The 17711-nt window shown below is 40.2% G+C and overlaps 2 protein-coding genes and 1 long non-coding RNA gene across 3 annotated transcripts in view; 2 read left to right on the forward strand and 1 right to left on the reverse strand.

Moving 5' to 3' along the window:
* Nucleotides 1-4883, reverse strand: part of LOC116054394 (interleukin-6 receptor subunit beta) — a 23876-nt gene extending 18993 nt beyond the window's left edge. The window contains exon 1 of the mRNA XM_031305928.2: nt 4654-4883. Within this exon, the coding sequence (XP_031161788.1) occupies nt 4654-4751 (98 nt within the window). The 5' untranslated portion in view covers nt 4752-4883. The remainder of the gene's footprint in view (nt 1-4653) is intronic.
* LOC116054402 overlaps nt 1-14224 on the forward strand; it is a 16013-nt gene extending 1789 nt beyond the window's left edge. Inside the window, exons 2-3 of the long non-coding RNA XR_004106057.1 lie at nt 1785-1786; nt 14213-14224. This is a non-coding gene — a long non-coding RNA (uncharacterized LOC116054402). The remainder of the gene's footprint in view (nt 1-1784; nt 1787-14212) is intronic.
* LOC116054399 (GPI-linked NAD(P)(+)--arginine ADP-ribosyltransferase 1-like) lies at nt 7572-8874 on the forward strand. The gene is made up of 2 exons (XM_035997024.1): nt 7572-7735; nt 7833-8874. Exons 1-2 carry the CDS (start codon nt 7670-7672, stop codon nt 8574-8576), a joined length of 810 nt encoding a protein of 269 aa, XP_035852917.1. The 5' UTR covers nt 7572-7669; the 3' UTR covers nt 8577-8874.
* Nucleotides 14225-17711: the final 3487 nt, after the last annotated feature.

Genomic DNA, 17711 nt, shown 5'->3' on the forward strand with positions numbered 1-17711 from the left:
TGGCGCGATCGCAACATCGCGAAATCCTGGAGGGACTGTCTAAACAGACATCAAAGCTCAGTGCCGCTCCCTCAACCAACATCAGACTGCAGTATCGCTGTCCACCTGCAGGGGGCGTGGACAGGCTTTCCAACAGCAACGGTTAAACCCAAGGGGGTAAGCTTCTCCTCCGACTGCATAGCTCCTATGGCGCCATTTTGATGCTAATAAGCCATCACCTCCCGTTAGCATCCCATTGACTGCCATTCATTTTGGCGCCACTTTGACAGCGAATAACGTTACATCTGAAGCGTTTAAAGACTCTATTTGTCCATTGTTTATTTCTAAAGAAACACAACAATGTATAAAAGGCTCCATTACCTTGTACCTCACGTTATGGCTCCGTAGCAGACGTTTTTGTAAAAATAGGCTAACGATTGTGTCATAACCACGCGACGTACTGTCGCACAGTAGAGGAATTACCGTATAGTACAGGAGAAGCTTGCAGGCAGTTTCGACTCACATTAGCTGTTTAAGTGTAATTACTAATGTTAACTAGCATTTTAGTTAGCAATAATTAGCCTGTGCCTATGTTATCTCCTTACATATACCTACGCTCTCCGTCTCTGCAAGATTGGGAATGATTGAGATTTCTCTTGGCACAGCTACCAGAAGACTTACAACTTTCAGACACGTTGCTCACGTCACATTTACGTCGTCTCTCTCAGTTGGAGGCTGCGCAGTAATGCTTGGCCATCACCGGAAAAGTGCTTCTATATATCCTTCACTGGTCTCTGTCCAGAGCAACGGGATCTGTTGGTCCATTATATATATATGTCAATGGTTAAACCTTTTTGCTCAGTTGAAGAAGTTTTTTTTTTAATTTAGCGGTTTCCAAATGAAAAATGAAATAGAGAAACGTTCTGGTACCTAAAGTGAGTCAAGTAGAGCCAAACTATGCAGTGGAAATGAGGCAAAATGCATAATTTAAACGTCTGAGATCCCTGCTGACTTTGTTTTCCAGAGGTCCATCTTGTATTTCAGAATTTAAATTTAAATTCCAGTGGGGTTATTCTGTCCTAGCAGTTGTGTCCTAACAATGCTTAGGCAGATAGCGAACAAGGCAATGAATGAAGCTGATTTGACGTCTTCTTAAGATGGAGATTTATTGAACAGTTCACTCCAAGCATTGTTTTCTTTTGTAAAACTAAGGAATACAAACAAAAATATAATTACTTTATAATTACTTACAGTTTCATACACACACATTAGCAGTGCATATACACACGCAGCTAGCGCTAGCATAACTTACACGAGGAAAAAGAATGAGCTAAGCTAACATGAAATTACATCTTAATAACTATTATTGCATATATATTCCCATAAGTGTTAATTATGATATCTGCATACAACAACCAAAAGAACACTTACGGACGTATTGCTCCAAAGATCCGACATGTATAGAACAGCCGTACAGCAGTATTTCACCATTTGACACGTGGTAACTAAACTCATCCACTAGTTAACAACAGTAACATCACAAAATGCACTACCCATTATTCGCCACTATAGGCGACGCACTCGCACCACCAATGATGCACAGCCGCTTGGCAAAAAAGACTCAGAACAATTAAATTCACATTTACATTTCTCAACCAGAACAGAGGTTATACATTTGATTATCTTCTTCGCTGTGACTTAACATTTTGGCATTCGCATTGTCACTTTGAAAGATTTAGCCTTTAAAAAGCCAATTGAACCATTTTGTCTGGATTCCCCTCATTTCCTTCACCTTGCAGATAGAGGCGTGCAGTTATTTCTACACTTAAATGCATCACTTTGGTACAAGCATATTGCTCTTTTACATCCATTCTGATTTGTATGAGCATCTCACCTCTGCTCTCTCTCTCTCTGAGGAGGGAAACAGACTTAAGAAGGATTCACACGTGGCAGGAATCCAACCTGCAAACTTTCTATCAGCGCCTCTCTTAAGTTAATCTTTTTATGTTCATAATTAGGAGTGCAGGAGAGGGTCATAGGTCAGAAAAAAACACTTTTAGCAGGAAAAAAAGACAAAAGACGAAAGTTCATACTGAGATTGCGATTAGAAAAAAATAAAACTAAGCATCCACCACTTCTCCCCAGTGAGCAACAGCACTGAAAAGTCCCAGCGCTTGAAAAGCTGTGGACTGGCTGTTAGCAAAGTTCTCATAAAACACCCAGGATGTGTTTTTCAGCTTTCAGCCAGAACAGTGTTTCAAGCTTCCCAAGTTGAGAAAAAGCAGTCAGAGTTTACCCGAGCCAAGGCGGGACAAACCAAACTGATTTCATGATGAGTTTGAGCGTGCGTTTGTGCCAGTCTGTGTGTGTGTTTGTAGCAGTGTGTGTTATTTGTTGTGCAGCAGCTCCAGCCGGGGCCTGTTTCACAAAACCAAGATAAGGGATTAAACTAGGATTTACCAGTTATCCTGGCTCAATTTAGCCTTGACTCGGTTTCACAAAAGCAGAGGCACCTAAGTTACCATGGAGATTTATTCTGTACAGCTAGCCTGGTCCTCACCAGGCTAACAGCCAGGATTTATTCATCCTGCTGCCTCTTCTGTTCACTCAGCAGTGGTGTTACCTTATTATTATCAGTCTGCATTAAAATACAACAGGTGCATATTGCTGTTCAGTTAACTACTGTTATTATTTAAAGTTGTGACCATTATTTTTTATAATTATTCATGTGACATTGTTCCTGTTATTGCTGTATGAAAACTGCTGTTCATATTGTTGTTAAAAGTTTGCTGAATATATTACAGCAGTAGTTGAGATAATTAGTAAAGGCTGATAAAATGTCAAATGTGTTTTAAATGAAGTCTGTTACTAAGGGCAATACATACAATGCTGTACATGTGTGTTTCTGTAGTGGACTAATGCACCTTAAATTATTTTAGTTGATTATTCTTTTTTTTAAATTCTTTAACAATAAAGGATCATGTTTGTTCCTCTTCCATGGGCATTGTATTTGACATTCTTAGCACACAATTTGTGTTGTCCAGTAAACTGGGACTATAATTTGACAGGATTGTACAATTTTAAGAACATATCCTAATTGTACAATCCTCCCAAATTATAGACTTAGTTCACTGAACCAATAACTATCTAGTGTTGTAGGCTACTGTACATTCATGTAACAACAGGGAGAGGACACCTCAATGGTTTTTGACCTTATGGTTTGCCTGGGGGAAATAACTGATGAATATCACTCTGTTACATTCATGTTTACAATGTGCATGGAATTCATCACTTAATTATCTTTATAGTTTCTAGATTTTAGAGTCAAATTTCTTCAGTGTCTTTCTTTTCTATGTCCATATATACGAGGGAGCAAAGCATATAATATGTAAAGAAGGAAACTCTGCCTCTGTAAAAACAAAAAACAAAAAAAAAACGTGTGGTAGATAATAGCGGACCGACTGAATGATGAATTTACATTTACAAACTACTGCTCTTAACTGAAACCATTCAGTCACTGTCATTTGCAAAAACAAACTGTTGTACACTTTGCATTAAAAGTGAGCAGTGGAAGTTAATGACTTAGGTAATTTATATGTAAAACCATGAGAGAGAGGGAGGAACAGAGTGAAAGATATATTTACGCATCATGTCCTAGTGTTGTAGAAAGTTGATCTTGATGGTAAATTTCCTGAGGAACATTATCTTCTGCTTACTTTTAAGGCAAAGAGTACAACTGTTAATTTGTGCTAATGATTAGTAGCCTAATTCTTGAATGGAATGATTATGACGGTTTCAATTCAGAGCAGTGGTCAGTTAATGTATATATTTATTACAGTGGCCGTGTTTCTTTTCTTTTTTTTTAAACAAATAATGTGTTTCACGTTATCATACTTCCATAAGAAGCTGCTGCCCACTCTGTATAAAGTATGTACAATGCGTATTCTCCATTTTAGCATCAGTAAATCTGTTATCGACATTGTGGTCTGTTAAGGAAAGCTGAGAGCGCGCATCTATCTGAATTACTTCATCCTGGCTCGACCTAGTCGCTCCTCCTCAGCCTGGCTTGGCCTTCATGAAACGCACCAAGCCAGGCTGCACAGATTAGACTAGGTCAAGCCTCGCTTTATCGGTTATCCTGGATTTATAAATTCTGCTTTTGTGAAACAGCCCCCCGGTCCTGGTATTCAGTGAACAGTCTCTGGAATCGCAGGTTTTCAACGATGATGGGTAAAACCTCCCGCAGCAACTCACGTTTACGTAGACCCTTAACACAGGAAACAAACAGTTAGCAACATGTTACAGTTATTGTGGTGGCAGAGCTAGCGAGGGCTAAATGTATTAGCTATTAGCTTTGTTGGCACAGGTTGAAACAGGACTACAATGTTCACAATATGAGGGACCAGTGAAATATTATCACAGTTTGAAAACAATCACATGCAGGGAGGAAGATGGCCTATTATGAGTCAGCATTTCTTGCAACAGGTGTGAGAATTAAGCAGCGCACTTAACACATCTGTTGCTTAATCTTTATTCAAACACTTTACTAAATGCACTTTACCAGCTCTTAAGACTGGAGTAAGCTATAGTAGCTACAAAGCCAACTGCTGGAGAGTATAACCTCTAAAATGAATTTCATTAGTAAGCCGTCTCCCTTTGGTCAGTGTTTAGCTGCTGAAGATGAGAGAGACGTCAGACTCAGTGTAGCTGTTTGACTCCTGACTCCACTCACATGTTGTGGATCTGTGTGATATCTGGTAGCAACAGGACATGTTCAGTGTCTCTGCAGGAAAACAACAGAGAGCTTTTGGCAGTGAAAAGAAAATTCAATTCACAGGCAACACCTCTAGTGGACATTCCTATAGTCAGCACGCCAGTGGCATACTCCCTCAAAACTTGGGACGTCTGTGGTATTGTGTTGAGTGATAAAACTGCATATTTCAGAGTGGCCTTTTGTTGTGACCAGCACACCTGTGTAATAATATGGTGTTTAATCAGCAATCTTGAAATGCCACAATCTTGATATGCCACACCTGATGGATTATCCTGGCAAAGGTTCTCACTAACACAGATTTTAAACATTTGTGCACTAGATTAACGACAAATAAGCCTTTCGTGTGCATTGAAACAGTCCTAGATTTTTTATTTGAAACAAAACTGTTTATATTTTTCTTCAGTATACATGCTTTTTAACTTGACTAGTAATGAGTCTGCTAATGAGTTAGGTAATGCTGCTGACTTAAATAGCCAGTTGTTTAAGAAAGTTCCCAGCCTTGTAGTCCTTGTAATAACATCAACTCGTGATTGGCAAAGACATTTTTCTCTGCTTTCCCATTCTGTGAAGACAGAGGTCTTATTATTATATTATTAGTATTAGAACTGTTTAAAATTTGGATTTTTAAATATAAAGCTTGAAGAACACAGTTCAAAGGACACTCATTTAGTCCGAGGTCTGTGTGTGTGTGTGTGTGTGTGTGTGTGTGTGTGTGTGTGTGTGTGTGTTCAGTCACTCTGTATAGATGCAGGAGGTCGAGGGGTACAGTTCACTCAGCTTTTCAAGCCTCTAATATTTACTTTAAATGTACCAATCCTAGAAGAGAAAATCACTTGGTTGACACATACCACATTAAGCTGATAAGGGATCGCATGTACATATTGTTTTGTTTTAAGGTGACAGAAGTCCTGAAGTTTGGGAACCAACATATACGTTTACAGTGTGGCATTGTTATTTTTACTGAAGTAAATTATCTTCACCACTGGACCTCCCTCAAATAACACTGACATACAACTAAATATTTGAAGTTACAGTAAACTCGGCATGTTTGGAAGCTTAATCTAAGGCCCTTCCTTTAAACGAATCCAGATCGACCATAAAACATATCTGGAAAACAGAAAACCGCCAGGAAGATTTAACATTTGAATAATGTTTTTTTGTATTTATTTTTTTATATTTGGGGCTTTTCCCTTTATTAGACATTGACAGTGGATAAACAGGAAAGGGGGCGAGAGACGGGGGATGACACGCAGCAAAGGGCAGCAGGCCGGACTCCAACCTGCGCCGCTGCAAAGGACTCAGCCTACATGGGGCGCACGCTCTCACTGGGTGAGCTAGAGGCCGCCCCGGAATAAGTAACTAAATTAAATATAAGGCTTTTGTTATGAAGTGTTGTCTCATGGTGTGGGCAACTCACCATGAGACAACACATAGAGGAAGCTCATCACAGTCCACGTAGCAAGGTGCAGTTTAGGAGACCAAATGTCCATCTTACTGTAATGGTGAAAATGACAATATACTCAAAAGACCAGCTCATTTTAAACATTCCAAAAGCGTCCATCTCTTTTCTACACCTGCTGTTTTCCCTCTAAAGAACTAAAGACAGAGAACATGTTATTTTCATGTGTGATGTGATTAAGATGTGAGCAGTGGAGGAGGAAGCCAGCAGATAAACTCAGACTGAGCAGCCGAGGTCTGTGTGATCAGGAAGTGGCTTCATAAGTGACACCCATCAACTCATCAAGTGAGTGTGTGTGTGTGTGTGTGTGTGTGTGTGTGTGTGTGTGTGTGTGTGTGTGTGTGTGTGTGTGTGTGTTAGGACTAGCAAGTAGCAGTTATGGTTAGGGTTAGCTAAGTAAGGTTCCAGTAAATGAATGTAAGTCAATGTTATGTCCTCTAAAGAGATGAAAAGAAACACAACTCTGTGTGTGTGTGTGTGTGTGTGTGTGTGTGTGTGTGTGCGTGTGCGTGTGTGTGTGTGTGTGTGTGTGTGTGTGTGTGAAAGCTGCCAGTTCGCAGTGCATCATCCTGATAGCACAGCTACTCTTTGTACTTCCGACTTTTCGGCTATTTTGTAGCTGGATATACATCATTTGCTGCGTCTAAATATGAATGGGGATACGGTTAGTGATAATGAGATGCTTGATACAGTTGCTTTGTTTTAATGCCGCTTGGCTCTCTTTATAGCTAACTCTCTACCTCGCTCGTCCACATACCGTTACCGTGCACGTGGGCGCTCGTTGAGCCTCTAATTTCGACTAGCTGACAGTTGTAAAATGGAATTAAAACATACACACTACACACTGACACACACAGATGAATGGTGAAGGAAGATTTATTCACCCTAGTCAGATACAGAGTGCACTGTAAAGAAATATTGTTGTTCTTATTATTATTTAGGGGGGCTTAGGAACATTTTAGGGGAGCTTCAGCACCCCTAAAATAGGCCTAACGACGTCCCTGCTTTTACTGCTGTAAAAGATCTGAATACTTGTTCAGTGTTTACCTGCACTTCACTGGAAACTGTTTTGGAAGCTGCTTTTTGAGAGATCCTAGCCTACTTTCATCTTCACAAAATAAAACATTATTAATATTATGTTTTGTTCCAGTTCAAGGCAGCTGTTCTCAACAGGAGGAGACTTTTTGGCTCTCTTTCGTCACAGAGTTGTGAAGCCATTACTTTACCATTTTTGGTCATGTCTATCTTCAACAACCACCTCTTCCTTATTAAAGGACACTAATAACCAGTTTTACTGTATCTCACACCCACTTTTTAACTTCCTTAATTGCTTCTTATATAAGTGTACTGTACCCAGACCATGTTGTTCCATTGACGGTCTTTCTGCTCGACTCAACAAGTTGCCAGAGATTATTTTATCTAACAGCTGTGTCTCCAGGTTTCTGCTTTGGTGGAAGATGGCAATGATGGTCGTTTTGGCAGCAGTGCTTCTCACTTATGGAGTCTCTCCAGGAATTGCAATGGTAGGGTTGCTTCATTGTAACTGCTGTGCACTAACATCTGTAAGATGACCAGAAAACAAGATTAATTGTTCTCAAAATGTCTATTATTTCTTTGAAGAAGACCGGTCGATCTGGTGCTGTAGCTGGGAAAGACAGTGTGCTTCCACTGGACATGGCCCAAAACTCTGTTGATGACATGTACAATGGGTGCCAACAAGCAATGAAGGAGAAGGTAAAAAAAGAATACCTGCAGAATGAGAAGGAAGCCGACAAAGCGTTCAGAGATATCTGGGACAAATCAGTGAGCGATGTACACATACCATTTTGGAGATGGTTTACCGAAGTACTGAAAAAAAAACAGATTGTAGCTGTTCGTACTTACACTGACGACAGCGTGTTTCGTGATTTCAACGATGCAGTTCAAACCCAGGGACCTCAGTACAAGACCACATTCAGGTATCACGCACTTCACTTTCTCCTGACTACTGCCATTCAAAAGTTAAGAGCCTCTGAGGGAAAGGAATGTCCCACTGTCTACCGTAGAGTCAACGAGTACTTTAGCCAAGATGTTGAAAACAAAGAGATTCGCTTTGGCCGTTTCACCTCAGCCTCACAGGGTGGTTACGCCGATAAAATGTTCGGAGAAAAGTCATGCTTTGAGATTTTCACCTGCATGGGAGCAGATATCTCTCGCTATTCTAAATATCTGAACGAAGCAGAAGTGCTGATTCCTCCCTATGAGGTCTTTAAAGTCGTAAAGATAGAGAGGCCAACTACGAAGAGTCCATGTGAGGTGGTCTATAAAGTGAAGAGTACAGAGAATTATGTTTCCAAGTTGAATTGTGCTCTTGTTCCGAAGTAAACACTTTCACGTTTTACATACAGTTAACAAAACATGTAAAATGTAGGATGCACCATTTTAAGTACTGCAAATGATCTGTAATCAAGATGAATGTGAATGTGGATTTATTTGTTAACAATGACGTTTCTCGACAATCTCAAATTGAGCTGTAGATTTTCTACTGTGCAACAAGTGTTTAAGAGAAATAAACACTAGCTGCATAAACATGGACCCTTACAATTGTGTCATTGTTAAACTGGATCTGTATCAAAATGTTTAAATGAATAACAAGAATTTAAATGTTGGAATACATTATATTATTGCCCATGTCATCTGTATTTAAATTGGATGTATAACCTGTCATATATACAAAGTTACTGTATGAAAACTGTCTTAAAAATAATTAAACACACTCGTGTTTCACAAGTTGTGCATGTTTATTGAATGTTTAAACACCTCGGTGTCTAACAGCCAAAACAGGAGAAGCTCTGAGTTCATCAAAAAGTTCACATGTTGATGAGTCTCCTATCACAAACCTTGATTGTGTCCAGTCAGATTTCTGAGAGGACTGTCTATATGTTTGAATGGTCTTTGATGCTTTTAGGTTGTAGAAAGTCCTCTTTACAAATCGATGATATTTAGTTTTGTACATGGAGAGCAAATATAGTTTGAGATACTGCATGCAAAAAGAAATGAACTCATATGAAAAACTGACTGTAAAAAGATGGATGGAGTCAGAACACATGACATTTAAACACTAAAACATATTTAATATTTTACTGCACTTTGCTGGAAACTGTTTGTGCATTTAAAACAGCTTTAAAGAGGCATTAGTAAGGTTGCATATCATTTGATGTGTTCAGTTCAAGCTTTTCTCAACAGGAGACTTTTTGTCTCTCTTAAATGGAGCGCTGCAAATTTGCTTTGAATTTAAATGTGATTTGAATGTTGTACGCTAAGCTTGCAGAACTGTGAAGATAAGACCTCATGGTCACTGTCATGAACCAGCTCAAAGATCTGACAAAATAAAGGAAACCACACATAATTAAGAATTGGTGCAGCTTAGGAGTCCATCTTAACTGATAAACATTACAGTATACTCAAAAGATCAGCTAATTGTAAACATCTAAAAACATCCATCCTTTTTCTACACCCACTATTGTCGTTATTTTCATGTGTGATGTGTTAAAGATGTGAGCGGTGGATGAACTCCGACTGAGCAGCTGAGGTCTGTGTTGTGAGGAAGTTGCTCCATAAGTGACATCCAACAGAACATCAAATGTGGATTATTCCTGTTGGGGACATACATTTGTTTACAGTCACATTGTGAGGACTCAGCTTTCTTTTGGGGACAAAATGCAAGTGTGTTAGAATCTAAATTTCCTATGAAATTACAATTATAATTACATTGTTTGTTCAAACAGCCTCCCATGAAAATGAAGTGTACAGTACGGAAATATCCAGATCATAAACGGTAATATGTCAGTTAAGAACAGCTTTAAAACAGTCGGTTTATTTTAGAGGGACTGCAGTCTTTACCCTGTCAAGCGGGGACGGGGGACAGTGGCACTGGTGTTATCCTGCTGACTCTTCCTGGTCGGTGCAGCCTACCGTTGGCCAGGCGTAGGCCTACTCCTCGCCGTCTGACAGCCTGCCCCTTTATCCTTCGTCCAGCTCCGATGTCCATCACACGTCTCACTGCACGCCGTCCTGAACCCCCAAAGGGCGTCTCCGCAAGTGTCGAACGCAGGTCTCGACCACCATCTAGACCAGCACCACCTCAGGTCCTGTCTTCGGTCCGGCTCCGCCGTAAAGCCAGCCACTGCACGTCGTCTTGAGCACCCAATGGTGCCTCCGAAGTTCCTGACCGCCCACTAGCCCCGCACCACCTCAAGTGGTCTCTTCCACATCTCCCTCTCGTTCTCCGCCTCAGAACACATATGGAGCTCCTATCTCACCTCATTAGGAGATGCGCTACCGGTGTTTTTGGAGAGCGTCCTCGTGCCAATCCAGCATCTCCCCTGATTAGGAGATGTGCCTCAGGTGTGTTAGGAGGAGTCTTCAGTGTCTGTGGCAGGCAAGCAAAAACACAAACAAAAAGCTAAACACCACACTATATACAATAAAAATAAGAAAACACTAGCTGCCTGGCTACACTTTGTGACAGATACATTATCTTTTCTTTATTATTATTGTTTTCTCAACAGGAGGAGACTTTTTGTCTCACATGGAGCGCTGCAAATTAGTTTTCAATTTAAATGTGATTGTAATGTGTGCGCTAAGCTTGCAGAACTGTGAAGATAAGACTTCATGGGCACTGTCATGAACCAGCTCAAAGATCGAAGACTAATTCAAAATTAGTAATAATTATAATTAAAGCTGCAAGCAGCGATGGACGGGCCCTCGCTCCTCTGCGCGCGTCGGGGTCACCGGCGGTCGCCGCTCCTTGCGACCGTGCATTTGCGCGGCACTCAGACACCGCAAATCGTCACCAATGAAAAGGGAACTCCCTGCTGCGTTCAATGATACCTCACACAAGACTCTACCTTAGATGGATCAGCATTCATGAAAGGGGGCGTGGCTTAAGCATAGGGGGCGGGCCAAACCATCACCAATGAAGAAGCAACTCTCTGCTGAGTTCAATGACACCTCACACAAGACTCTACCTTAAATGGTTCAAATGTTATGAAAGGGGGCGTGGCTTAAGCATAGGGGGCGGGGCAAAACATCACCAATGAAGAAGGAACACTCTGCTGAGTTCATTGATACCTCACACAATGGTCAACCTTAAATCGTTCAAATGTTATCAAAGGGGGCGTGGCTTAACCACAGGGGGCGGGCCCAACCATCACCAATGAAGAAGCAACTCTGCTGAGTTCACTGATACCTCACACAATGGTCAACCTTAAATCGTTCAAATGTTATGAAAGGGGGTGTGGCTTAAGCATAGGGGGCGGGCCAAACATCACCAATGAAGAAGCAACTCTCTGCTGAGTTCAATGACACCACACACAAGACCCTACCTTAAACGGTTCAAATGTTATGAAAGGGGGCGTGGCTTAAGCATAGGGGGCGGGCCAAACCATCACCAATGAAGAAGCAACTCTCTGCTGAGTTCAATGACACCTCACACAAGACTCTACCTTAAACGGTACAAATGTTATGAAAGGGGGCGTGGCCTGAGTAAGTGGGCATGGTTATATTATAGGGGCCGGCTCATTATCACATGTAGACCACACATTCTAAGTTTCATGTAAATCGGATGATGTTTGTCATATAAGGCGCATTTCCTGTTGCCAGCGGGGGGCGCTATGACCAAAAGTCAAATATGGCCTGTAGGTGTCCTCAGGCCTGGACCCTTGTCAATCGTGAGAATTTTCGGGCAGATACGACAACGTACACTCAAGTTACAACACTTTATTTGTTCATCGCTCAACACTCAAAATGGCCGCCACGCCACGCCCACACCGTCAGACGAAAAGTTTTTCTTTTAATAACTTTTCATCTTAAGGTGTTGGGATGATACAGACCAAGTTTGAAGTACATCGGATGAAATCTCTAGGAGGAGTTTGTTAAAGTATAGCACCTTGACTTTTAGGCCTACTTCCTGTTGCCACTAGGGGGCGCTATGACTTTAAGTAAATATCGGCCTTTATTTGTCCTCAGGGTTGGACTCTTATGAATCCTGAAAAGTTTCGAGCCAATCGGACAATGTACACTCGAGTTACACCCACTTCCTGTTTCGGCGGCGAAACGCACAAAATGGCCGCCCCGCCACGGCCACGCCTTATGACGAAAAGTTTTTCTTTTAACAACTTTTCATCTTTAATGTCTTAAGATGGCACAGACCGAATTTGAAGTTGATCGGATGAAATCTCTAGGAGGAGTTCGTTAAAGTACGACATGTGGAAATGGCCAAAATCGCACTATTTTCGAACATTGAAATCAAAATGGCGGACTTCCTGTTGGGCTTAGGGTATGGCTTCAATGACGTTTTTTGTACATCTTGACATGATACATATGTGTACCAAGTTTCGTGAGTCTACGTTAAACGCACTGCAGGGGCTCAATTTTTTTAACATTGTAGGGGGCGCTAGCGAGCCATTTTTGCGCGCCTATTCCCGAAACCCTTAAAATACGTAAATTTTCACCAGACTTGATGCGACCGCCAAATTTGGTGAGTTTTTGAATATGTTAAGCCCCTCAAAAAGCCAATTCATTTGCCGGGAAAATAATTCCTTCAGTTTCAATAGGGCCTTCGCCGCTGTCGGCGCTCGGGCCCTAATAATTCATGAAATTTATAAAATATAAAAAACAGGCCTAAACGCACATGTCAAATACAAAGGTAACAGTTATCCATACAAGTGCACAAATTTACCGTGATCATTGGGGAGGACAGATTTTATGCGGGGGTCTGTGGGTCCTTCTCCAGGACATTTTTAGCGTTACAAACTCATTTCCTGCATTCTGGTGAATTCTTATGCCAACATTTATGGAGGAAATGTCTTTAGTAATATAAAGGGAAACACAAAATGTATGCAGCAGGTAACAATTCAATATATAACAATATAATGGATTATATAATGCCGTGGCTCTCAGGCATTCTGTGTTGCTTTTTAATATTAATTCATCTGTAGAGCAACTTTTCTCATTTAATGTTATCCCTGCAGAGTCAACATGAAGGCATTACTCTTCCCTCCCCTTTGTGTTTTTTGTTTGCGGAAATAACCTCTTTAAATATGCCTGTTGACATCAATAATTAGGTACAATCAGAGTGATAGAGAAATACATTTTACTTAATAATTATAATTACTATCTATATGGCTCTGGGTACAGTATTTCAATGAATGTATAAAGCCCTTGACTCCCTCAGATGTGTTTGAGCAAATTGTTTTGCTCATGTTCAAAATGTTGATGAACATTGAAGATATATTCCACATATTTTTTTTTTATAGCTAGCCCAGCGCCCCCAGTGTAAACCTATGTCTGAGCAACAGATGAATAAGAAAATAAGAAATCAGCAGTCATCGGTAAAAGAAACATGGAACCTTAGCATCAAAATGTGTGCAAATTTAAATAAGAACAACTTATTGTTTCAGTGTCAAGTTCACAATAATGCAGCCATATACCAAGCTGGAATTAAAGTGCTCATATTATGCTGTTTGGCTTTTTCCTTATTCTTTATAGTGTTATATATCTTTTTTGTGCATGTTATTGGTTTACAAAGTGAAAAAGCCCAAAGTCCACCCCAAAGGGACTTACCATCTCCAACAGAAAACACTGTTCACAAACTGCTCCAAACAAAGCGTGTCACTTTGTAACACACGTTATAATGCTCGCCTAGCTGCTAGCATGGCACGCCCTCATACTCTGCTTCTGACTGGCTAGTAGTCCTTACCAAGCTACTGTGCATGTGCGACTCCCAACAAAGATAGTACAGAAGTGAGATGCCTCACTCTGTAGCTAAAACAGAGAGCTCAACACACAGGGTGAAAAGAGGAGCTGCAGCAATCTGCAGTACTACAAATATATGGTGTTTTTTGAAAATGAAACCTATTCTGATACAACCTCTAAATACAATTATGAACCTGAAAATGAGCATAATATGAGCACTTTAACAGGACATGTGTTGTGGACTATGGACTGACAAATCACAGTTTAAACCTCTTCAATCTAACCACTGAGTAGACTGTGGAGTGCCCAAAGAAAACACACCGACTCAATATTTAGAGCAACATTGCACCGTTTTGCTGCAAAATTATCCAGGATCACTTTGGACTTTTTTGGACTGAAAAAAAAAAAAAAAAATTTCTTCCGTGTCATGCAACACTGTGGGGACATCAACTAACTGGAAGTTAGAATCATATCATTCATCTTCTTTTGAGGCCAAAACTAATTCTAACTTTTCAAAGGTAGTGATATGTCTCATATTGATGCAAATTAAAACTATGGAATATGTATGGATGTGAGAAAATGTGGGTGATCTATTTCTAAGTCTGATCTGATTTGTTTTCTCTGCTGATTAAGCAACAGGTAAAGAAGGATTTGCCAGGATAATCGTTTGGAGTTCCTTACTTTTCATCTTTCAGCAGGTGAAAACAATGGTGCACTTCAGCCTCTTGTGGCTAAAATGAGTATCAAAACTACTGTTTTCACAGATAAAAGTAAAGTTATAAAAAATTATCCTGGCAAAACTTTTCCCCACCTGTTCTTAAGTTATAAACACAAGAAGGAAAACGATTTAGATTAGACGTAGAAAATTACCAGAATTTTAGTTTTTTTTCTCACTTGCCTCTCAGGGCTTCTGTAGAAAACAATACAAATGATGAAGAGTAGCATTTCACAAGACGGGTTAGGTTAAAGTAAGATTCAAAGTGAGGGAGCATACTTGGCATATTGTCACATGGATTAAGTCAAAAGTAAAAATGGCAGAGCTCCAGTAAGAAGCCTCACACTCAAATTCATATTTAACTCTATCTTTTGATTTTATACAGTGTGATCTGTCGCACAAATAACATCACCTGTTTGGTAGTTGAAAGGCTCTTCTTTCATATTATCTTCATTTAACCCCCATCTGCTGTCTCACTTTCTCTCGTTCACACACACTTAAGAAATGCCAGACAGAAAATTACCAAAACCCAACTGTTCCTCGTTTATTTAGTTTTTCACTTTCTTTCTTCAAAAGCTAAATTTCATCTCATCTCCACTCATTTTTTCTTTTTCTTATAGAAAATGGAAACGAAAAATTGCCTTGTACAAACATTTAAAAAAATGACTAACAGCAAAAAAAAGAACTGAAAGAAAGTAATGCTGTACAGATTGGTAAAGAAAGATGAGTTCTTCCCCTCTGCCTCAGTGCTGCTCTCCACACTGTGCAGTCAAATACAGCAGTAAACACGCTTCTTAAGCTCACACTCTCCATTTATATACACACACACACACACACACACACACACACATACACACTGGGAGGGCAGAGGAGTGCACGATTGCTGCTGTGGACAAAAAGGCTACACACAAGTACTTTTTCTTGAAGTGAACTTCAATGATGTTTTGTCAGGTTTCATGACTGCTTAAAATGTCAAGTTAATGGATGTAAGATGAAAAAATGTCCTGATTAAACAGATTTCTTTACAGTGGTTTTTGCCCGGCAACAGAGAGAAAACAAACAGGTTGCAGCAAAAAATATGTTGTTATTTACAAGGGACAAGAAATGAAAGAGACCAAATAATGTCTATATACCATGTCTCCACTGGGCCTCTTTGAAACGTTCATATCATTTCAAAACGATCCCACGTTTTAACTGGCAAATTCTTTTGTGTGATTTATGAGTTATAAAAAAAGCTTCACATGCGCATGTGGTGAAACTAGAACACATACGAGACAGGAGGCCTGTTTGATACACATACAGTAATATATCTTGAAGATTGACTGTTTTTGCTTTCAGGAAGGCTCACATAAGCATATTTCCCTCGAGCAGCTACTGATATTCACAATAAACGTGTCTGTATGGGACTGTGGCACAAGTTTACAGTCAAATGTTCCAAGTCTCTGCAGATCAGAGGACTCACTGTTAATATTTTGTTAAACCTGTGTGTATTAAGAAGAAAAAACATTTTTTCCCGTTTCAGCAACACCTGCAGGCAGGCAGGAGAATGTGGAATACAGTAAATATATAATTTGAGATGTCATGATAAAGGAGATTGGTTCTGAATTTATTCACCCAACACAATACAAATGGGACTTATTAAATCCACTTATTATGTTAGACCCTTGTTTGATCATCTTGTTTAAAAAAAAGATTATTATTGTGTGTAACAATTGATGAAATTACGTCAAACTGTTGAAAAATGACATTAGTATCGACAACTTGTACTGATGTCTAACATTGTTGCAGTTCAAGATGCGACTGATACACATTCCTGCATCGCCTAATCGTTTTTTTTTACTTTGTTATTAAGTCTGGCATTGTGTTAGCTAATTTCTCATTAGATTTTTAGTCACAATGCACAATTGGCTGCTGTGCTTCCTGTTTGTGCACAAACACATTTTCTACCATCTGAAATGCTCTAAGTGCTCTTTGAGTGACGTGTGAATGCGTCCATGATTTAGATTTTGAGAGGCTCATCCGCTCCCCATTTCTGGGTGAGTCCCGACTGCCCTGTCTCCGACTGAACATGTCAGGTCGGCCCAAATGAAGGCCGACGGCTCCTCGGACGGAACCAAAAGCAGCAGCTTTAAACTTAAAGTGCACAAATATTAGCTGTAGGTGTTACCAACGTTATAAATAGGCTACAGACATGGAGTGTTGAATAAATCACGAGGTGATTAAATGCACATAGCATACAGAGCACAGCAACTGAGATTCACTTTATATATCCTACATTATATTATAGAAGTTAAATTTAACGTATAAACACACACAGACTGTGATATAAACCGGCGTTATCACATATTAACGGCGATAATTAGCTAATTAGATTTTAACGAGTGTGCCGTGGAGAAAGGAAAGTAAGGCTTAGGCTACATGACAACTCCTGCCATAACTTCGATCTAAATAGTTAAACTATACAGTTAAACTAACATATATATTGTACCTGCATGTGGTCACACAACAAACTCCACATGTACAATACTCACGTTTTCCTCACGAACGCACAAACCAGACAGAATGAAGAAAAGGAATAACTAAAAAGTCCACTGCCTCTCTAAACAGACATCAAAGCTCAGTGCTGCTCCCTCAACCAACATCAGACTGCAGTATCGCCGTCCACCTGCAGGGGGCGTGGACAGGCTTTCCAACAGCAACGGTTAAACCCAAGGGGGTAAGCTTCTCCTCGGACTGCATAGCTCCCATTGACATATATAAAATAGACCAACAGATCCCTTTGCTCTGGACGGAGACCAGTGAAGGCCACTTAGAAGCAGACCCGGCTCCAGACACAAATTCACGGACGGGCATGCCATTATTTTTTGGGGGGCACAAATTAAATAAATCTCATCATGTAAGGGACTGTTCATTAATTATTTAAGGGGCCAACGGAAGAGTTTTGGGCTAAAAAGACTTGACCCTCCCCTCGCCAGTAATAATTCTTCTATGACCCTCCAAAATGATATGGAAAAGAAGCATGACCCTCCCCTTATGTGCTAGCTTGC

This window comes from Sander lucioperca, chromosome 2 (genome assembly GCF_008315115.2).
Source record: "Sander lucioperca isolate FBNREF2018 chromosome 2, SLUC_FBN_1.2, whole genome shotgun sequence".
In the NCBI taxonomy this organism is placed as follows: domain Eukaryota; kingdom Metazoa; phylum Chordata; class Actinopteri; order Perciformes; family Percidae; genus Sander; species Sander lucioperca.

Coding starts and splice junctions, on each gene's coding strand:
- LOC116054399 (XM_035997024.1), top strand. CDS start 7,670: ATGGCAATGATGGTCGTTTTGGCAGCAGTGCTTCTCACTTATGGAGTC. Junction 7,736..7,832: donor TCTCTCCAGGAATTGCAATG/GTAGGGTTGCTT, acceptor ATTTCTTTGAAG/AAGACCGGTCGATCTGGTGC.